This window comes from Muntiacus reevesi, chromosome 4, assembly GCF_963930625.1.
Source record: "Muntiacus reevesi chromosome 4, mMunRee1.1, whole genome shotgun sequence".
In the NCBI taxonomy this organism is placed as follows: Eukaryota; Metazoa; Chordata; class Mammalia; order Artiodactyla; family Cervidae; genus Muntiacus; species Muntiacus reevesi.
This window is the reverse complement of record NC_089252.1, coordinates 70,350,442-70,373,497: the sequence shown is the minus strand read 5'-3', so window position 1 is coordinate 70,373,497 and position 23,056 is coordinate 70,350,442. Positions and strand designations below refer to the sequence as shown.

The following is a 23,056-nucleotide window of genomic DNA, read 5'->3' as shown; positions in this document are numbered from 1 at the left end:
AGATGGAAGCCAGTTCGTAGTGGCCTTAGGAAGGGGTTTTGGAGGGGTGGAGGTGTAGGGAGAGGAGGCTGGTGTTTCCAGATTAGCTTTAAATAAAACCGGATCCAGCAAGCCGTCTGCACGCTCCAGACACACATCCAGCCAAGTGCGACTGTGCTGATGAAAGCGGCAGATGTTTCCACCCACTCGTTATCTGGCTGTTTCTTTAAAAACAAGCATCACAAATCCCAATCATGGATCAGAAAAGAACACCGCCGAGTTTGACAAGGACCCATGCAGCGTATCAATCGCCAGGAATGGTCCAGCCTAAGGTCAGGAGGAAAAGACCACTGTGGCTGCACCAGGGCTGACGCCCCTCCACAAACCTGATGTTTCTCACACAAAACACAAAGGGAAGGGAAGAATTCACAAAAGTGCCTTGACCTGATCACTGCTTCCACTGAGAAGATATGGAGGAGAAAGAGAATGAGGCAGGAGGAGAATCCAAGGGACTTCCCTGGTGGTCCAGGAGTTAAGACTCCATGCTCCCACTGCAGGGGTTGTGGGTTCGATCCCTGATCAGGGAATGCCCCACAGCAAGGCCAAAAAATAAATACATTTTTTAAAAATAAAACGGAGTCTCCAAAATCAAGTGAAAGCGCTGTAACCTGCGGCACATGGGCTCCCCTGGCAGGACCCCGGTGCTGACTCAGCATCTGGGACTCACCTCCATGGTCTATCAGGCGGTCCAGGAGCAGGGTCCTCCGCTGGTCCCAGGTCCTGAGGTGGGGGAGGATGGCACAGAGGTCGAGGTTCGAGAGGTCGCAGTCTTTGATGAGACAGTCCCCGAGCGGCGGCTGCCCGCTCACCTTTCGGGTCAGCAGCAAAAGCACTTCGGGCCACTTCTGTTTTTCCAGTAAAAACTTGAAGAAGGCGTTGGCACAGCCGCGGTCAATGTCATAGACCAGATCAGGAGGGATTTCTTTCAAAAACAAGAACACACACACTCCAAAAAAAGGTTCGTGTGATTTCTGTCCCCAGCCACAACCGTATACAAAGGGACATCACTGCTCCAAGTTACAGGAAACCATAAACAAGGACTGAGTTATTTCGGCCACACTACTCGATCACAGGTGAACCTCAGTGACAGCACTCACGAGTGAGCTTCTTGAGAAGGTTGGAAATACCCAAGGAATGTACAGTCTTAGCCAACAGAGAGGAGGGACTATTTTAAAAGGATAGGGACTTCCCTGGTGGTCCAGTGGTTGACAGTCCACTTGCCAGTGCAGGAGACATGGGTTCAATCCCTGGTTCAGGAAGATCCCACATGCCATGGGGCAACTAAGCCCATCTGCTACGACTACTGAGCCCTCACACCAAGAGTCCATGTTCCACAAGAGAAGCCTCCACAAGAAAAAGGCTCTGCACCCCAACTAGAGAGTAGCGCCCGCTTGCCCCAACAAGAGAAAGCCTGAGTGCAGCAAAGAAAATTAAGCACAAACAAATAAATGTTTAATTATTTAAACACTCGTTTAAAGTTTTTAAAAAATGAATAAAAAATGTAAATGGATCGTATATGCAAATTCCAGGAGGATACAGGAAACAAATGACAGAGGTTGCCCCAGGGATGAGATTTAAAGATGGAAGTTCAAGGGGTGGATGATCCACTTTTCACTGGAGAATGCTCTGTGTTGTTTGAATGTTCTCCATGTAGCTCATGACATTTATTTTTTAATCAATTCTTAAACAGATAGTAGAAAAGAGTTTTAAGGTGCATACAGCATCTTTGAACACAACTGTAGGTTGTCAGAAACCTTACCTTGCAAAGAAGAAAGGAGGCGCAAGAACCTCTGAACCACTTCTTGCTTCAGAAAGTTTTTCTGCAACAAGTGACTTCCTGAGTTCATGTATGTCACCAGCTGCTCGCAGGCTTTTTGGAAAATGTCCCCCTCGTTAGCTGATCCCTCACCAATGCTCAGTTCTGCAAAACAGCCCCAGATGCTTCTTGTGACTGCAGAGATCACACAGGCATAGATTGCAAAGGCGATCACACCTCTCCACCCCTCCATGTAGCCAAGCAACCGCAGAGCACCTGTTCCCCCCTCCCACCACTCTAGCCTAGCTTCATGACCTGCTATGACAAGAATGTAGTGATTGTTGAGTTTTGTGCCAGTTCTGAGCCTGAGCCTCAAGAAGCCTTGTTTAGTTCTATTCGGATCCACCTAGATAAGAAACATCATGAAACAAAGAAGAATCAACCCAGTGGTCCAAACTGAGGCCCGACAGATATGAAAGAGCCCAGTCAAGATCAGCAAAAGGCAGACACTTGAAGAAGTTCTGTTACAGCTATGAGAATAGCCCAGCCTCAGTGGCTGAGCTGCAGGATAATGAACTAAATAAGTGCTTGTTGCTTTAAATCACTAGGTTTGAGGGCTGTTTGTTAAGTAGCAATGGATAACTGATACAACAGTTCAAGGATGTAACAGCAGGAGGGTAGCTTACTGCAGCAGCAACATCCAACTACACACCAGCCACCCACGCATCTAATTGACAAGTGGAAAAAGCCAAGAGCAAGGAGCCAGCTCTGGAGCCAAAAGAACAAAGACACTATCCCATCGATTCAATTTACTGAGAAAGTAGTTATGATTAGAAATCACCCAATAAAGGAAGGCTGAAAAGGGGCAAATGCTTTACTTGGTGTCAGATTATACACTCAAAAACCCCTTCTGGTTAACATGGAATCTTACTAAATAGGTCAACTGGATGTGGGTTTTTCACACCTGGCCCACAGCTTAAGTACTATCATGTGGTGAAGAGGTGAATGCGTGTTCGACGTCATGTTCTAACAGAAACAGGGACACTTTAAAGGAGATGGAAAAATAAAAGCATCCCATCAGCAGTCAGGTCTCCCACAGCAGATCTCAAGGCAAAGATTTGAGTGCAAATAGTTCGAGAAAGAAGAGACCAGTGAGGGTGGGGGGGAGCAGGTGAGGGCTGGGGAGGAAGTGGGCAGGCTGGCAGCCCCATGATCCCCTGGGGGATCTGGAGTGAATCACTCAGAGCTGCACTGTCCAAGGCAAGGGGAATGGGCTTTCAGATTCTCACCTCTATCTGCCACTGTCCACAGCCTGCCTTGAGTGAGTGAGTGAAAGTCGCTCAGTTGTGTCTGACTCTTTGTGACCCCATGGACTATATAGTCCATGGAATTCTCCAGGCCAGAATACTGGAGTGGGTAGCCTTTCCCTTCTTCAGGGGATCTTCCCAACCCAGAGATCGAACCCAGGTCTCCCGCACTGCAGGCGGATTCTTTACCAGCTGAGCCACAAGGGAAGCCCAAGAATACTGGAGTGGGTAGCCTATCCCTTCTCCAGCAGATCTTCCCGACCCAGGAATCGAACCGGGGTCTCCTGCATTGCAGGTGGATTCTTTACCAACTGAGCTATCAGGGAAGCCCTAGGGGCTGTAAATTCCCATGCACCTTCTGGCTTGAAGGAGCCTGAGCAAAGCAGGCTCCATAAGCCCATGGGTTGTTCTCTTTGAGAACGAGCCTTAGGCGTGGGCTCCCATCAGGGAGCGCACAACAGTGGGAAGGGACCCAGGGGACCCGAGCAGAGCTCCAACATCACCTGCTGTGCCTTCTGATACACACCTGCATCGTCTTTCAAAAGATTGGGTCAGAGAGCCAGAAACACACACACACACCAACTTCCCAGGCAAACCCCCATTGCCTTCTAATCAAGAGACTTTCCAGTGCCAGACAGAAACAAGACCCCTCGAGGACTAACCTCTAGAGAAAAGGAAGAGGAAACCCTTGGCCCAGGAAGACCCACATCACCTAAGCAAGCAGCCTGCTCTTGAGTCAGAGAACATGAACCGTGTGGTGTAACAGTGACTGAACAGTACCCCTGGGCCTGGCATCCCACCTTCATCCGAGAATGCCTCTGAAGACACAGAAAACAGTGATAATGCACAATGCAGGACATAGAATCCTTGGTAAAGGAGGAAGCTCCTTCTCCACCAAGCAGATGGAAACCTGGCCACTTGCCCCCTGCCTCCTGCCTCACAGCCTCATTCTTCCACCAGGGCAGTTAGTTTAGTACAAGAGTCATTTGAAACTGAACAGAAAGATGACCAAGCTTGACAGCAGAGACAGTTAGATGCAGTTGTATAATAAACGCGTGGCTGTGTGGTTCAGGATAATTAAGGTGGTTATAGACCAGAGAAAGGTACAGAAATCAGGCAGGAAACTAGAGAGTGATGTCAACAACACAGAAAAGCATAAAAGGAAATGTGCTGAAACACAGCTGTGGGTCGGCATCTCTGGGTAGGTACATGTGATTTATTACTCTGAACTTGTCTGTTTTTTCCTAAATTTTCTATAAGCGTAAGAGGGACAAGAAACTTTGGGTTATAAGGTTGCTTATACATTATAATCACAGGTTTTTTAAAAAGATGACTAAGTAATGAACACCAACCAAAAGACTAGATAAAAATATGCCAAAGTGTGATTACAATGAATTTTTGTTTTTATTTTTATTTATTTAAAAAATGTATATTTTTTTCTTTTTTGGCTGCTTCCCAAGACATATGGGATCTTAGTTCCCCGTCTAGGGACCAAACCTGTGCCCCTCCAGTGTAAGCGTGGAGTCCTAACCACCGGACGACCAGGGAAGTCCTTTGTTTTTATATAAAATGATATCTTTACAAATTTTCTACAATGATCATATTTAATATGTATATACAAGCAGATTCAAAATTAAAATTAAAAGAGATCTTTTAAAGTTGCAGTAATGCTCAGCTGTAATAGTTGTTGTTGTGTTAATTGCTCAGGTGTGTCTGACTCTGTGCCCACATAGATTGTAGCCCATTAGGCTCCTCTGTCCATGGGATTTTCCAGGGAAGAATACTGGAGTGGGTGCCATTTTCTCCTCCAGAGGATCTTCTCGACTCAGGGATCAAACCCACATCTCCTATGTCTCCTGCATTACAGGCAGATTCTTCTTGTTAGAAATATATCATTTCAAAAGGAGATATGAAATCTTCCTTTCGAGGTAAAAAGGTGAAACTGACAAGCTTTATTACAAACACTTTATCAAGTGATATTTATGTAGCCATCCCATTTTTATAAAAGAAAATTAAAATATATAACTGTAAATGCATGGAATAAGAGTAAATGACTAAATCACAACTATATTAATGTTTCCAGGCAGGTGGGTTTATGAAGAATATTTTCTTTTTAAAAAAAGAATCTATTGATTTTATAATAAGGAAACAGTATCATCAATGTCGCATGCCTGCATTTACTGAAAAAGAGGGCATTTTGTGGTGCTAAGGGACTCGAGGATGACAACCATGGCCTCTGAGTCACAGGCTCCATCTGTGGGAGAAACAGCCACACAGAAGGTCAGAGTCCTCTTAGTCGTGGGCAAGAGGCACCCTCACAGAGCAGAAGGCAGCTGGCGCCAAGGGGAGGACCAGAGAGAAAGGCTTCAGATGCCTGGATTTTATTCTCTGAAAAGCCATGCACCAGTGAATCAAAGGAAAAATCACAATCCGCCAAGAACAATAACAAAAGAGGCTGCAATCGCCTTCTAGGTCCTGAGGGCAGTCGAGCTGCGGGAGAAGGTGGACATGCCGCCATCTAGTGGTTGTCGTGAGGGACAGGGAAAGACAGGGACCCCGACCTCTGGGGTTCACCTCGCCCCCAACCTCCCTACCGCCCTGTGAGCCCTGCCTTCCCCTGGCAGCTAGTGAGAAAGGTCCTGCCCTCAATCTGCTGAATCAAAAATCTGCATTTAAAAGGCTCCCAAAGGATTCACGTGCACGTCCACGGAAGCTCTTATTTAGAAAACAGCAGAAATCTTCACCAAGACTCTATTATTTCTCAGGCTCTCTCACCTAGATGCAAGTCACCCAAAGATAACCATCTTCATTTTCATCAGAATAGGGCACAGTAACCGCCAGAAAGAGCCAAAGGTGAGAACATCTTTTATCCTAGCCTGTATCCTAGCTTGTTCATCTGGGCACAGGAGCTAGTGTCCGATGCTTTACGCAGGACCCAGATGTGAAAAACCAAACCCATCAAGTGGACTTCCCTGGTGGTATAGTGGACAAGAATCTGCCTGCCAATGCAGTGGACATGGGTTCAATCTCTGGTCCAGAAAGATTCCACATTCCTCAGAGCAACTAAACCCCCTGTACCACAACTACTGAGCCCGTGCTCTAGAGCCTGCAAGCCCGTAGGTCTCACCTACTGAAGCCCGTTCGCCTACAGCCGGTGCTCTGCAACAAGAGAAGTCACCACAGTGAGAAGCCTTGTACACAGCCATGAAGCCCCAGCACAGTCAAAAATAAATAAACACACTGTTGTTGTTGTTTAGTTGCAAAGTCCTGTCTGACTCATTTGTGACCCCATGGACTGTAGCCCACCAGGTTCCTCTGTCCATGGGATTTCCCAAGCAAGAATTCTGGAGTGGGTTGCCATTTCCGCCGACCCAGAGATCAAACCCACATCTCCTGCACTGGCAAGTGGGTTCTTTACCACTGAACCACAGGGGAAGCCCTAAAAATAAATAAATGAATTTTTTAAAAAAACCCATCAAGTTAAACTCAGGTCAGGAACAAGGGTGCCAGCCCCCTAGGTAGCATCTCTTCCTAAAAATAATGCTTCCATCGTGCACACTAATGTGTGAATGGGGAGAGATTAAAACCCATAAATCTTCATTTTTATGAAGATCTACCTTTATTCCCATGGCTCCAGGCCCTCCTTCTGTCTTCTCAAGTACTACTCTGCACAGAAAACCATTCTGGGTTAAAGTCTAAAATGACACTGTCCAAGACAGAGGCCCACTAACTTAATTACATAAAAATAAAGTTAATTAAATAAAATTTCAGTTCTTCAGTTGCATGTTGTTGTTGTCGCTCAGGCGCTCGGCCATGTCCGACTCTTTGCAGCCCCATGGACTGCAGCACGCCAGGCTTCCCTGTCCATCACCAATTCGTGGAGCTTGCTCAAACTCATGTCCATTGAGTCAGTGATACCATCCAACCATCTCATCCTCTGTCGCGCCCCCTTCTCCTCCTGCCCTCAATCTTTCCCAGCATCATGGTCTTTTCCAATGAGTTGGCTCTTTAACATCAGGTGGCCAAATATTAAGAGTTTCAGCTTCAGCATCAGTTCTTCCAAGGAATATTCAGGACTGATTTCCTTTAGGATTGACTGGTTTGATCTCCTTGCTGTATTAGGGACTCTCAAGAGCCTTTTCCAACACCACAGTTCAAAAGTATCAATTCTTTGCTGCTCAGCCTTCTTTAGGGTCCAACTCTCACATCCATACAGGACTACTAGAAAACCATAGCTTTGACTAGACAGACCTTTGTTGGCAAATAATGTCTCTGCTTTTTAATATGCTATCTAGGTTTGTCATAGCTTTTCTTCCAAGGAGCAACCGTCTTGTAATTTCATGGCTGCAGTCACCATCTGCAGTGATTTTGGAGCCCAAGAAAATAAAGTCTGTCACTATTTCCATTGTTTCCCCATCTATTTGCCATGAAGTAATGGGGCTGGACGCCATGATCTTAGTTTTTTGAAGATCGAGTGAGTGTGTATGTGTCTGTGTGTATGTGTCGGGGGCGGAGGGGTCAATTTTCCAGGAGGTGGTGAGGAAAACAAATGCCAATGTGGTCAAGTGGATGATAGCCTATTCAAAATGACCTAGGAACCCAAAATGACTTAGACATGGTCAAGACATCATGGATGTTTGTGCTCCCCCCAGAGAGGAACTGGGCCTCTAGCACTCATCTTTTCCAAGTCCCTCTGATCTTTGCTCTCCCTCCTTTCACCTGAAAGATTTTTTTTTTCCCCACCTGAAAGCTTGCCTGATCATTCCTGGGGAAATTAAATCCCAGGAGATAAGAGGCAAAGTAATCTTCCAGACCCAGGGGAAAACGAAAAAAACAGTTCTCCATTCATGTTATGTTTCTATGTCTAAGAATTGCCAATATTCACACCCTCTTTTAGGCCGCCCTTCCCAATAGTACAGTTGCTTTTCTAGATGGCCTCTGTGTGCTCAAAGCAATAAGAAAAGACTTTAGGTTTTGCCACTTCTCTGACCGTTTCTTTGTTTTCTTAGGAGGGCTCACCTGCCGTGTCGTGTCAAACTTCGAAAAAATACATGCATGTGCTTTTCTCCTTCCTTGTGAATCTAACATATGGAAGATCCATTTAAAAATCCAAAGGAGGAGAACAAAGGGAGGGAGGGCTGGGTGAAGGAATCCTGGATGCCTATCATCCCACACCCGGCAGAGCCCCATTGATTTCTATCTCAGTGTCTGAAAGATGCTTAGTCCTCATTTTATCCACTTGATGATGATTCCCCTTCTGAATACTTGACGACGCCTAGGAAGTACTGGACTCCTTGAATCCGTAACTGCTAACAGGATCCAAGGAGTTTTCAATCAATGGCAGAAAAAGAAATGATCCTCCTGAACATAAAACAGCCAAGAAATCCTATCAACTCTATGACATGACCATAGACTCTAGAACAACAACAGCCAACAACAAAGATAGCAGCAGGCGCGTTTTCCCGCTTCTTAAAGGAAGGGGGCCGGGATACTTATATACGCACACAAGTTTTTTTCTTTTCTTTTTTTTTGCACACAAGTTTTTAAAGTAAAAAAAAAGAAAAGAAAAAGAAACAGAACCAAATAGAGTTCTTAGAAATTAAAACTGAGTTCCCAAATTAAAAAATGCAATAGACAAGCTGAATTATAAAAGGAAAAGCTAAAGTCCTAGTTAAAGATCTGGAAAGAAAAAAAAAGAGAAAGCATTAGGGAACGCAGAGGGGAAGCTCATCTATGTGAAAGTGGTGGCAAAGAGACACTGGAAGGAAACAAAATGACAGAAGATCATTTCCCTGAGCTCAAAAAAAGTTAGACTAAAAGGGATCCTAAGGTGCTAAGCAAGAAGAATGAATAAGGACCCACACCTAGATACATCCCAGGGAAATTCCAGAACTCTAAGGACAGGAAATTCTAGAAGGGAAAATAAATAAGACTGACATTACTTCTCATCTGTAACGGAGGTGAGAATACAAAGTGTGAGGAACGAGGTTTTACAGCATATTTCACAAATCCAAGAGATCCCAGACTGTCACACGCCAGAAAAGGCTGCCATTAAACTCTGACAAATCACTGATCATGCATTCCAATTCAAAGATGGCAAAATGTGGGGGAAAGTGCAACTGAGGACCGATGAAACACAAGGCCTATATGCAGACCAATTCTCAATCTAAGGACAGAATAAAGACATTTTCAAAAACCCTGTAGGTCTACTATGCAGTGAAAAACTTACTGCAGTTGGTACTGGGAAGAGCAAGAGAGAAATCCAGACAGACAGCATGAGCCACAAGTGCTATATATGAGTGCAAGAACTGAAAAAAAGCATATATGTGCTGGGGCTACAATCTAAATAAAATTCTAAACAAATCTAAAATCATTTGTGTGTACATACACATCTGTACACACACACATATACAATGATGTGTTTGTATGCTTCATCAAACTAGGATGCTTAGAGAGTATAATATTTCAAGAGCAAAGTTTTCAGGGCATTTGACGATTCTTCTCATTGGGTGCAATATGCAACTAGTTGTAGAAATCATACTGCCATAGAAAGGTAAATTAATGTTTTTTCAATTTTTAGAATCAGTCTATAGATGAAGCACAGAAAATCCAGAATTAAGGAACAGAATGTAAATGACACAAATCACTTAACTAGGCAAAATTCAACAAGGGTTGACTTGCTGCATTTTATCTTTATAGCAGTGAGCCCACAGATGCTGTCCAAACTGACAGATCAAGAAATAAAGTTACAAATGTACTTTTAATTGTTGGCTGTGGTTGTTTCTCAGAAGTGGGCTTGATTTTTGTTATCCTCTGTTCTGTCTGATATTTTTCTTTTTTACTATGTGCATGCATGGAAAAAAAAAAATCATGCTTACCGCCCAAGGGTAGACTTGGCCAAGTTCCTAGAATGTAGTAGACACTTTTTAAACAACAGTTGTCTCATTCTGTCTTTCAAAAAAAAAAAAGCACACAAGCTTTCCAGAGACTGGGAGGTCTCATTTTCATCTTCATGTACTAAGACAAGATATACTGATTTGCACCTAATTTCACAGAACCAGTTTTGCCCCCTCAAAAAAGTTAATTCCTGGAAGCTGTACCTGAGAGGTCCTTAGAACACGCTGCCAGCTTTTCCAAGTGGATGTTGATTTTGTCAATGGCTCTGAAGTTCTTGTTCCTCTTCAGGACATCCACGGCAGACCGGGACTGTCGATCCACCAGGGTGGGGTCAGCCCCAAAGCGCAGGAGCATCTGTACATCCTCTGTTTGCCCTAGAGCAGGCCAAAGTGAGAAGGGGGGGTTGTCACGGTTTCTTTCATAAGGAGATGTCCCCATGACCACACGTCCACCCGGTTCCCAGCCTGAGAGGCCTAGGGCAAGGGGAAAAGAGTCCCTCTGTTTACAGAAGCTGAACTGCTGGCCGTGGGCAATCCAGCTGAGTCCCTGGAGCCAGGCATCCTACGTGGAGCGGGAAGGACAATAGCTTTTAAGAGGTTCAGAAGTGCACTCCTCTCTACCTTTCTCCCATCTCCTTGGCAACAAGCAAAGAGAGGGGGACTCTTGTTACTAGGCAACAGCTACAGCTGTAAGGATGACAGCAAGCTGTGACTTCAGATTTCTTTATTCCTTAGAGAGGAAACAGAACATACTTCCAAAAAAAAAAAAAATGTCTGGGGACAAGAGAAGAAAGTGGCAATTGCTTTTGCATCAGGGTCTTCTTGTAACTGTTTGAACCTTCGTTAACCCCACCTCTGGCTGCTGGCTCCACCTGCTGCTTTAACATTTATTTGCCAAGCACCAAGGGGTCTCTGTAATCACAGATGCAACTGTTTTCAGAATGTAACAGGTGTATCCCTGGAGGTAGGAAGACTTATGTGAGCACAGAGAGTTACAAGAATCAGTGCCTGATTCCCAGCTTCCAAACCCATGCTTTCTGACAATTCACCATCTTGACAGAGCACCTCTACACCAGACACCATCCTGCTTGTGATGCTGTCCTTTCCCATCTCCCCAATCACAACTGCTCACATCTCATTTTACAAAAATAAGGCAAAATTTAAAAGTCATACTTCTCACCCATCAAGTATTGCACTGTGAAAGGCAAAATTCTCAGACAGACCCTGAGACTCTCAACCCCGGTATACACACACCTTCTCCTAGTTATCCATTTAATACTAATCTAAACTCTACTGTGATGAGACTTTACAAATGTATTTAACTTCCCAAAGCAGCTGACCTTAAGATAGGGAGACTATCCTGATCTCATCACATGAACCCTAAAGGTCAAAGGTCTAGAGGTCAGAGATAGAAGAGCGCAGAGATTCAAAGTACGAGGGATCTGATGCATAAGAAGTTCTCCTCTGCTGGCTCTGAAGACAGAGAAGGCTGTTAGACAAAGAATCTGTGTGGTCTGTGGAAACTGACGGTAGCCTCTGGCTGGCAGCCAGCAAGAAAACGGGGACCTCGGTCCTACAACCCCTTCATGGATCACAGTCTTGTCATGGTGAATGGGCTTGTATAACTCAGTGAAGCTATAAGCCATTCTGTGCAGGCTGCCCAAGACATATGGGTCATCGTGGAGAGTTCTGACAAAACATGGTTCACGGGAGAAGGGAATGGTAAATCACTCCACTATTTTTGCCACAACAACCTCATGAGCAGTGTGAAAAGGCAAAAAGATATGACACCAGAAGATAAGCCCCCCAGGCCGGAAGGTGTCCAATATGCTACCAGGGAAGTGGGGAAGGCAATTACAAATAGCTCCAGAAAGAATGAAGAGGCTGGACCAATGCAGAAATGATGCCCAGTTGTGGATGAGATCACCACCCCAAACGTGGTGGTGAAAGTAAAGTCTGATACTATAAAGAACGATGTTGCATAGGAACCTGGAATGTTAGGTCCATGAATCAAGGTAAACTGGAAGTGGATAAGCAGGAGATGGCAAGAGTGAACATCAGTACCTTAGGAATCAGTGAACTAAAATGGACAGGAATGGGCGAATTTAATTCAGAGGACCATTGCATCTACTACTGTGGACAAGAATCTCTTTGAAGATATGGAGTAACTCTCAGAGTCAACAAAAGAGTTTGAAATGCAGCACTTGGTCAATCTCGAAAATGACAGAATGATCTCGGTTCGTTTTTAAGGCAAACCATTCAACATCACAGTAATCCAAGTCTAGGTCCCAACAAATAATGCCAAAGAAGCTGAAGTTGAACAGTTCTATGAAGACCTACAAGACCTTTCTAGAACTAACACCAATAAAAGATGTCCTTTTCATCATAGAGGATTGGAATGCAAAAGTAGGAAGTCAAGAGATACCTGGAGTAACAGGCAAGTTTGGCCTTAGAGTACAAAATGAAACAGGGCAAAGGCTAACAGAGTTTTGCCAAGAGAATGCAATGGTCATAGAAAACACCCTCTTCCAGCAACACAAGAGACGACTCTACACATGGACATCACCAGATGGTCAATTCCAAAATCAGATTGATTATATTCTTTGCAGCAAAAGATGGAGAAGCCCTACACAGTCAGCAAAAACAAGACTGTGGCTCAGATAATGAGCTCCTTATTGCAAAATCAGGCTTAAATTGAAGAAAGTAGGGAAAACCACTAGACAATTCAGGTATGACCTAAATCGAATCCCTTATGATTATACAGTGGAGGTGATGAATAGATTAAAGGTGTTAGATCTGGTAGACCGAGTACCTGAAGAACTATGGACAGAGGTTCATAACATTGTGGTGGTGACCAAAACCATCCCAAAGCAAAAGAAATGCAAGAAGACAAAGTGATTGTCTGAGGAGACTTTACAAGTAGCTGAGAAAAGAGAAGCAAAAGGCAGTTGAGAAAGGGAGAGATATACCCAACTGAATGCAGAGTTCCAGAGAATAGAAAGGAGAGATAAGAAAGCCTTGTTAAGTGAAGAATGCAAAGAAATAGAGGAAAATAACAGAACTGGAAAGACTAGAGATTTCTTCAAGAAAACTGGAGCTATCAAGAGAACATTTCATGCAAGGATGGATATGATAAAGGACAGAAATGGTAAGGACCTAACTGAAGCAGAAGAGATTAAGAAGAGGTGGCAAGAATACACTGAAGAACTATACAAAAAAGATCTTAATGACCCAGACAATCATGATGGTGTGATCACTCACCTAGAGCCAGACATCCTGGAGTATTAAGTCAAGTAGGCCTTAGGAAGCATCACTACGAACAAAGCTAAGAAGTGATGAAATTCCAGCTGAGCTATTTCAAATCCTAAAAGATGATGTCGTGAAAGTGCTGCACTCAATATGCCAGCAAATTTGGAAAACTCAGCAGTGGCTACAGGACTGGAAAAGGTCAGTTTTCATTCCAATCCCAAAGAAGGGTAATGCCAAAGAATGTTCAAATTACTGTCCAACTGCATTCATTTCACATACTACCAAGGTAATGCTCAAAATCCTTCAAGTTACGCTCCAGCAGAATGTGAACCAGGAAATTCCAGATGTTCAAGCTGAATTTAGAAAAGGCACAAGAACCAGAGATCAAATTGCTAACCTTCGTTGGATCATAGAAAAAGCAAGGGAATTCCAGAAAAACATCTACTTCTGCTTCATTAACTATGCTAAAGCCTTTGATTGTGTGGATCACAACAAACTGTGGAAAATTTTTAAAGAGATGGTAATACCAGACCACCTTATCTGCCTCCTGAGAAACCTGTATGCAGGTCAAGAAGCAACAGTTAGAACCAGACATGAAACAATGGACTGATTCAAAATTGGGAAATGAGTACAAGGCTGATGTTGTCATTCCGCTTATTTAAATTATATGCAGAGTACATCATGCAAAATACTGGGTTGGATGAATCACAAGCTTAAATCAAAATGGCCAGGAGAAATATCAACAACCTCTGATATGCAGATGATACAACTCTAACTGCAGAAAGATAAGAAAAACTAAAGAGCCTCTTGAGGAGGCTGAAGGAGAGTGAAAAAGTTGGCTTAAAACTCAACAATCAAAAAAAAAAAGATCATGGCATCTGGTTCCATCACTTCATAGGAAATTGATGGGGAAAAAGTGGAAATAGTGACAGATTTTATTTTTTTAGGCTCCAAAATCACTTGAGGACAGTGACTATAGCCATGAAATTAAAAGACGCTTGCTCCTTGGAAGCAAAGCTATGACAAACCTAGACAACATATTAAAAAGCAGAGACATCACTTTGCCAACAAAAGCCTATGTAGTCAAAGCCATGGCTGTTCCAGTGGTCACGTACGGATGTGAGAGTTGGACTATAAAGAAAGCTGAGCGCCAAAGAATGGATGCTTTCGAACTGTGGTGTTGGAGAAGACTCTTGAGAGTAACTTGGACTGCAAGAAGATCCAACCAGTCCATCCTAAAGGAGATCAGTCCTGGGTGTTCATTGGAAGGACTGATGCTGAAGCTGAAGCTCCAATGCTTTGGCCACCTCATGTGAAGAGCTGATTTGTTGGAAAAGACCTCCATGCTCAGAAAGATTGAGGGCAGGAGGAGAAGGGGGTGACAGAGGATGAGATGGTCGGATGGCATCACTGACTCAATGGACATGAGTTTGAGCAGACTATGGGAGATAGTGAAGGACGGGGAAGCCTGGCACGCTGCAATCCAGGGGGTCACAAAGGGTCAGACATGACTTAGTGATTGAACAACAACAGTCCTCCAAACATAAGGAACCACATCCTGCCACAATCATGCGAGCCTGGAGGAAGGCCCAGAACTCCAGATGAGAATGCAGCCCCAGTCAATACCTTGATTTCAGCTGGGAGAGACTCTGAGCAAAAAACTCGGTCAGATCACACCAGACTAGTGACCTATAAAATAGTGAGCTAATAAATGAGTGTCATTTTAAGTCACTAAGTTTATGATGATTTGTTACACAGTAGAGAGAACAAACGCTATTACCAAACTTGCCCCAAAGAAGGTGAAAATGCCTGACTTCCAGAGTATCAACCTAAGGGAAAATTAAGTAGCTGCCAAGACCCTTTGAGAAGGCACCATGACTCATGATCCTTCTACCTTCCTCCCCTGGTTTTTTTTTTTATCTTTCATAACTACCTACAGAAAATTTAATATACTTAGGTTGTTTTAGTGTTCTCTGTAGTAATAATAATTTTGTAATAATTAAATCCATAGAAAAATTAATACTTAGTCTTAAATCACAGAATTTTTTAAAATTTAAATCTATGTAAGTATTTTTTCTCAAGAAGAGTTATCACTAGGTAAGACTTTCAAGCACAAAATATACCAGAAAAAACTTTTTTCTGAAAAGCAAACTGAAGATATAAAAAAAAAAAGGAGTGCATAATTTGATATTTTTGATTATTAAAGCCGGTCACGGGATGGAATAGGTAAAGTGGTCAGTTGTGTGGGTTCCCTAGCACCTGAGTGCGGATGGTGCTGCCACTTACGCTTGGTGAGGTACCCTGGGGAGTGGGCGGCAACCACATGGAGGACAGTGCAGCCATCCTCATCCTTCTGGTTGATGCGACCTTTCAACTCGGGCTTGTAGTCCATTAACCACCTGAAAAGTTGGCTTTCCCCTGAAGGAACGAATGACTGATGTTATTTTAACAGACCAAAGAGCAGGAAAGCAAATCACTGTGCACCACACTAAGGGAGCCCAAGGGGGCATCCAACATACACTGTCACTTGCCCAGGTGTGGAGACAGAGTTTGCGTGTCGATGCTTTTTATTTTTTAAAAACTTTCGGCCACACCATGCAGCATGTGGGATCTCAGTTCCCCGGCCAGGAATCAAATCTGTGCCCCCTGCATTGGGAGTACGGAATCTGAATCACTGGACTGCCAGGGAAGTCCCAAAATGTGTGCGTTGACAACACAAGTCATAGTTAGTTATTCATAGAAAACTTGACTTCAATTCCCTAGAAGCCGAGCTGTGCTCAGTCGTGGCCAAATCTTTGCGACCCTTGGACTGCAGCCCACCAGGCTCCTCTGTCCATGGGATTTCTCAGGCAAGAATACTGGAGTGGGTTGCCATTTCCTCCTCCAGGGGAATCTTCCCGACCCAGGGGTCAAACCCATGTCTCCTGTGTCTCCTACATTGCAAAGTTTTAACCCACTGGGCCATCGGGGAAGCCCCACTTCCTAGAAGCACAGCCTGTGACAAGGATTCTTGTATGTGTGATTTACTGGCAGAGGGAGCTGGGGAGAAAGAGAGGAGGGAAGCAGGGCCGGGGATGGAAGCAAGCAGAGGTGTGGCCTCAGCTGAGCGGCCTTCAGCCTCAACCCTCGGAGAGCTTGTGGCTCAGGAGCTGCACCACCGCACTGACCCACCCTGAGGCAGGTGCTCGCCTTCTGCAGCCCAGCGCCAGTCAATCCAGAGCTGCAGAGCCGCCCCCAGGGAGGGAGGGGGTGCCGACTGGCAAAGGTTAGCTCTCTGGCGAGCGAGGCGGCTGCGGTGCAGCAGGAGATGGGCCACTGGTCTTAAAGAGGACCGGGGCAGGGCACCAATAGCACCCCACTGCAGGTCTACAAACAGGGCAGAGATTTCAAATGCTTCTCCTAGATGCCTCCCAGTGGGTTCTGAAAAGTCACACGGTTCTGCCAACTCTGTGGACACCATTTGTCACCATGTCAGAGTGAGAAGAGAATCAGGCATAAAGGCGAAGACTTGATCTTAGCCTGTAACCACAGGAACAAACTTAAAAAGTAGGCGCAGAGAGGGACTGTGATCTTCACACCCAGAGACACTCCTAATTTGAAACTGGGAGCATTGGATTAGATTGCTTTTATTCAGACGTTATACGTTTAAATAATTTAGTCACCAAAATGTGTATAAGTAAATGCTCGTATGGATTCTCCAATAGATAAAACGCATAATAACAGGGTAAATCTGGCTGAAGCAAAGATGGTGGCTTAGGTCTTTAAGCCCCAAGAAGATGCTACAGCCTAGAAAGGGAAGACACATGTAGACAAGTCCTCTTGGCTCCTTCTGGCTCTAAGATTGTTTGGGTCAGTGTCCAACATTGATGCTACATATGCTTGAGGGAAAAGAAAAACAAAACAGGTTTCTATCTAAGGTATTAATGTGGATATTGTATGTGTGTGTGATTTAATGATAAAAAGTATTTTAAAATTGAAATCCTATAGCCAGGTGGTAAAGACTAAAAATGCAAAAAAAGTATATATATATATATAAAAACGGGATTACTTAAAAAAAAAAAACCACAAGCCAACTATATCAGCAAGAGCCAGTGTTTATCTTGGGATTCCCCCCACATACACATTAGTTGGTCCTCTGGTTGAGAGGGAAAAATGAACTCGGAAAAAGACCACGGCTGACTTGGCCAGCCGGGAGAAATTCCACAGCACCCCTGAGAGCTCTATCCAGCAAAGGCTGTCTGTCCCAAGGCCCATTTTTGAATCTCAGGGCTCCAGTCTGCTGCTAGCATCTGTCTGAGAACACGGAATCCTTTCAGGGTGGGCCTCCTGAAGCTATGAGGTCCCAGGAGCAAGAAAAATTGGTGCTATTTCCTTGCTGCCTTCATATACTTGAATAATCAAATCATTGACCATTCAGATCATCTAAACATTCCACATTTAGGTGGCCATGTTCTGGTTTCACTTGAGTTAAGCGCAGTCCCCGAGGTCTGAGCTGGAGGGCAGCGTGGAGGGTGCACCACCAGGAAAGAACTCACCGGCTTGGATGCAGAGGCGCATGAGGGTGTGCAGAGGGTACGGTCCTATGCTCTCGACATTCGCACCCATACAGACGAGCCACTGCACCAACCTGGGCACCTGCTCCACTTTCTCATAAGGTCTGATGAAGACAAATTTCTAAGGGAGAAACACACACAGAAAGAATTATGGCAGCTGCCACATCAATGCGAAACTTCAAACTCCTTCCCCATGAAGTTTGGGGCTTTTTCCTTCAAGTTTTATTGAGAAAGAATAGACATACAGCACTGTACACATTTAAGGTGTACAGCATAAAAATTTGACTTAGGTACATCGTGAAATGATTATTACAAGTTTAGTGAATATCCTTCATCTCATAGAGATACAAAATTGAATTAAAAAAAAAAAAGAAAAAAAATTTTTGTGATGATAACTCTTAGGATTTACTTTCTTAACAACTTTCATACATAACACATAGCAGTGTAAATTATATGTTATATTTATCAAGTTGTACTTGTGTGTCATCCCTAATGCTTATTTATCACATAACTGGAAGTTGGTGCCTTTTCATTGCCTTCATCCAATTCCCCCTCATCCCAGCCTCCACCCAAAGAGATTAGAATCAGTAAAGCCCCGATTCCCTGTGGCTGCAGCCTACAATCACCATAAACAACACATCTGCAGTGAGGCAGCTGAAGGGGAGGGTCCCAGTCACCATAAGCGGGAAGAGGTCTGACTGGCAACCGTGCATGTCAAGAAGCTACCTTACCTCAAAGAGACTTTTCAGTGATAAATCTGGGACGTGGAGATTTCTTGGAAGCCGGTCTTTCTTCACTGACAGGAGCAGAAATGACTGATGAAAGGGGAGAAACAGAAAAAGCTGGAACAATTATGTTCTCCACATGGGTTATTAAAACAAAAGTAATCTTAAGCTTTAAGACTCAGAAACAAGACAAAACAGGACAACTTCTAGCCCTGGTTCTCTTTTTAAGCCACTTGCCAGACTCTTTGGCCTTAGCCATGATAATCCATGTGTCTCTGTCTGGTGAAATTCCTATTTGTGCTGAGACATGAGTTTTCTCCGCCTTTCCTCAAAGCCTGCTGAAGACGGGAGTGGCTGATGGCAGGCAGCACTGGGAGAGATCAGGGGCAGGGAGGTAAAGAAGTAATCTCCCACAACGTTCTTAAAGCTAAGCAAGCAGAAGAAGCAAATCCTTTTGAAATAACCCATCCGAATTTATTCTTCAGCACCTTAGTGCTATTTGGGGTCCATGAGACCCTACTGAGGGCTATGTTGGAGCGGCTCCTATCAGGGGGGGAGCTGACTGTGCACGCCTCTTCCCAAATCCGAGCCCTACAGTTGACTTAGCAGCGTGAGACTGGCCGTGGAAATCGAGAGTATTTACACTACAGGAAGTGGCAAATGCCACAAATCAGGATTTTTCTTTTTCCTTCGAAAACCCTGTTGTTAAATCACTCACCCTAAACTAAATCTGAGAGAAGTAAAGCAAGTTTTCCTTTTCAGACAGTTAGCACATCCAGATATGCTGGCTGGTTTAGGAATTCTAGGGTCAGCATGACCTTAACGGGCGATTCAGACTCAGGATCCACTTCCCTCAAGTATGCTCTTGCAAGTGGGCATGGGACCACAGGAACTCAGCCTGTGGCTACATCTTGCTTCCACCTGCTTTCGGTTTGATGCCCACATTATTATTATTTTTTTTATTTGGCTACACCAGGTCTTAGCTGTGGCATGTGGGATTTTCCACCTTTGTTGCAACACGCAGCATCTTTAGTTGTGGCATGCAAACCCTCAGTTGTGGCATGTGGGGTGCAGTTCCCTGACCAGGGATCCAACCCTAGCTCCCTGCATTGGGAGCTCAAGTCTTAGCCCCTGGACCACCAGTGGATGATGCCCACTCCTAACTACTCACCATAAGCAGGCCCCACAGCCCAGACTCACCAGATAGGTTCAGAGCTCTGACAATCCTGATGGCTGGCTTGGTTTTTGTAAGATGTCTCTGCCTACAGTGTTTGGAAATGGCCTGGGCCCCACTGCTGGTAGGATATGGGGCCACCACTTGGGCTGGATTCTTGGACCTCCTTGGCTGGCTAGGCGGCAGCCTGCCAGCAGCTGCTGGGCTCCCACTCCCTCCCTTCCCACCCAGGCTCTGTGGGTCTATCCACGTTCATCCCACATGGGGAAGAGGGGACATAAAAGGTTCTTTTCTGGGGGCTGTAGACAGAACTACTTTCCTGCTAATGATACTGAGAGCTTCCCACTCACAGATCTACCCTAAATTACAGAATTTCAGAACTTATAAAAATAAAGCTAGAAAGAGCTCTTAGTTTACCCACCTTATCAGAAAAAAGAAGATCCTAGATCTCTTGTTACCAGGACCCTGGATTTCTGATTCCTGATTTCCCAAGAGTCTAGCCTGCTTTCCTCCCCGTCACTGCCTCATTCTCAAGACTATAAAATGGAGGTGAGCTTCCAGGAGCCTGTGGCTGGACTTTAGGGACTTCCTGTTAACTCCCTGAAGCTACACACAAAATTATGTATGTGTGTGTGCGTGCGTGTGTGTGTGCATGCATAAGCACGCACGAAAAGAGAGTCCCATTGATCTCATTAGATTCCCAGCAGCATCCATGACCTTCCAAAAAACTGAAGAATCCTGCATCCTAAAGTCACCTGGCCTTGCTGGGTCTGGAGTTCTTACAGGTTGCTCTTGCTTTTGTGATTTTTCTGGGCTGCATGGCTTTAAAAGGCCTACAGGCCGTTTCTAAGCAAACTCCCTCTCTGGGCCAGCCCATCCTCATGAGCGATTACAGGCCACCGTCAATGACGGCCATTATTCATTGGACACCGAACACACAGGTGCCAGGTGACAAAACCCCTCAGGCTCAGCGCCCGGCACGCTGTAACCTCAGCAAACACTGTTATCACCAAGGGTTTACCGTGATAATAATGATAAAATAATATAATGATACTATTATCAGGTGCTATTGGTCCCTTATTTCTAATCCTCCCCCACAACCAGGAGGGAATAGGCTTATATCCTGCAACTTGCAAATGAGGAAGTGAGGCTCAGAGAGGAAAGAATTAGCTTAGGACAGACAGCGGAGGACTCGGACTCAGGGAGGCACCTGTGTGGCGTGGAAGCCACTGGGCTCCTTCATCCTATGGATTCCTGGCTGTGGGTGCAGGTCCTACAGTCTCGCTGCTACCCGAGGGTAACAGTCTTTTGACATCATACAGAAATCCTCTGAGAAACATAAGCAGGTCATCAGGCCCCAGCCGGCACATGCTGCCGTATAAAGACCATTACACAGATGAACAGACAATTGCTTATTTTCCTCATTTCACATCTGGACTTGACATTTCTTTGATGGCAATGGCGACATAGAGCACAGAGTGAGGTTGCCACAAACTGTTTTCCTAGCTTAAAAAACGGAATCTGGTGAACTAATATTATCTCAATGACTTTTCATCTTTAATGGCATGACAGTAAAAAAGTTACCTTGGCATCAAGATAAACAAGTACTGAATTATAATCCCAGTGCCAGCAGAGAGAAAGAAATTTAATCAAATTAAAGAAATTCAATCTGCCTTTCCTCACAAGAGAGCCATCCCCCTTTACTTACATGCCATGATTGTTTCTTTGCCAACTTTTCTATTACAGATTGCCACACTTCATTGGAGAATCCAGTAGTGAAAATACGATCAAAGCAGGGCAAAAAACTCTGCAAAACAACGGAGTCACCTGAAAGAAAGTTCCAGAGTTTAGAAATTTTAACTTGGGGAAAATCTAGAGCATCTAGGAAAAGGTCCTCCAATTAAGAGCACACATAGACAAAGGATAAATTTAAAATATCAAAAAGAAAAGAGAATGACTTCCCTGGTAGTTCAGTGGTTAAGATTCTGAGCCTTTAATGCAGGAGGCATGGGTTCCATCCCAAGAAGTCAAGAAAAAAAAAAAAAAGAGGGGCCGTAGAGGATGATGGCAGTGGGAGGCATGAACAAAGGGGTATAAGAGACTCAAAGATGTTTTGAACAACATTGGGAACACAGTCATTTTGTAATGACTATTAATGGAAAGTAACTTCCAAAAAGGGCATAAAAATTTTAAAAATTAAAATAACAAAGAAGGGCCTTTTCAAAGCATAAAGTCCTATATAATTGAAATGGTGATCATTTTAAGTTCAGGTGAAAGTCAGTCCCTTAAGGCAGTTGATTGTGAGTTATTACATAATAGCTTCTCTATCTGCTGAGCCCAGTGACATACATTGTATTAATCCCTCAAACAAACCAATAAGGCAGTGCCTATTAGTTCCATTTATGGAGGAGGAAGTGGGCACTTAAGGGAAGTTATTAAACTCACTTCCTTTAAGAAAAATGTGACAAATATTATTTTCATCCAACAGTGAGAAGCTGTGACAAATGAGGTCAAGCTTTGTGGCTTATCATGCAGCTAGTTCATGACAAAACCAAGACAGAACCCAGATTGAGCAGTTCTTTTAGTCAGTTTGCACTCTTTCAACCTAGAGGCCCATCAACATTTTGCCTCTCATGACCCTGCAAACTTGTGGATGAGAATATCCAAGTGGGACAGGTCAGGGGCCAGTATAACAGGGTCCCACTTCTAAGGTTATCAATCTCCACAAATGAGTAGCCAAACAGCAAAACAAACATACAGGGTACAAACAGGATACACAATTTTCATAAATATATTTTTCAAAATTTAGAAATTGGGCCATAGGCAAACAGTTATCCTCCAAACAGGTAGAAAAGTTAGGATTGCGCTGTCCTATGGAGAAGGAAATGGCAACCCACTCCAGTACTCTTGCCTAGAAAACTCCATGGATGGAGGAGCCTGGTGGGCTACAGTCCTTGGGGTCGCAAAGAGCTGGACACGATTGAGCAACTTCATTTTCACTTTTCATTTTAAGAAGTCCTGTTAACTTCCCCCTCAGGATCCAGATTTCTTAGAGGGGCAGCCACACCAAAGAGTCAGTTGTCTGGAATTCCCAAACTCTGGTGTGGCTTCTGACAGAGCAGTGCTGTTAGTTTTTCTTAACCATTGGATTGTACACTTTTTTATTTTTTGGCCATGCCACACGGCATGTAGGATCTTGGTTCCCCAACCAGGGATCCAACCTGCACCCCCTGTGTTGGAAGCGCAGAGTCTTCACTAGTGGACCGCCCCAGAAGCCCCACAACAGTGGCTTCTAAAAGACACAAAGGGAGGACTTTCCTAGTGGTAGAGTGGATGGGAATCCGGCTGCCAATGCAG

The 23,056-nt window shown here is 44.4% G+C and overlaps 1 protein-coding gene across 5 annotated transcripts in view; it reads right to left on the bottom strand.

The window, feature by feature from the left end:
* Positions 1-23,056, bottom strand: part of TRANK1 (tetratricopeptide repeat and ankyrin repeat containing 1) — a 94,367-nt gene that overhangs the window by 41,857 nt on the left and 29,454 nt on the right. For all 5 annotated transcript variants that reach the window (XM_065932996.1, XM_065932992.1, XM_065932994.1 and 2 more), the window contains 7 exons: positions 21,408-21,526; positions 18,532-18,615; positions 17,783-17,921; positions 15,534-15,665; positions 10,203-10,373; positions 1,799-1,960; positions 707-961 (listed from right to left, as the gene is read on the bottom strand). In XM_065932996.1, the coding sequence (XP_065789068.1) occupies positions 707-961; positions 1,799-1,960; positions 10,203-10,373; positions 15,534-15,665; positions 17,783-17,921; positions 18,532-18,615; positions 21,408-21,526 (1,062 nt within the window). The remainder of the gene's footprint in view (positions 1-706; positions 962-1,798; positions 1,961-10,202; positions 10,374-15,533; positions 15,666-17,782; positions 17,922-18,531; positions 18,616-21,407; positions 21,527-23,056) is intronic.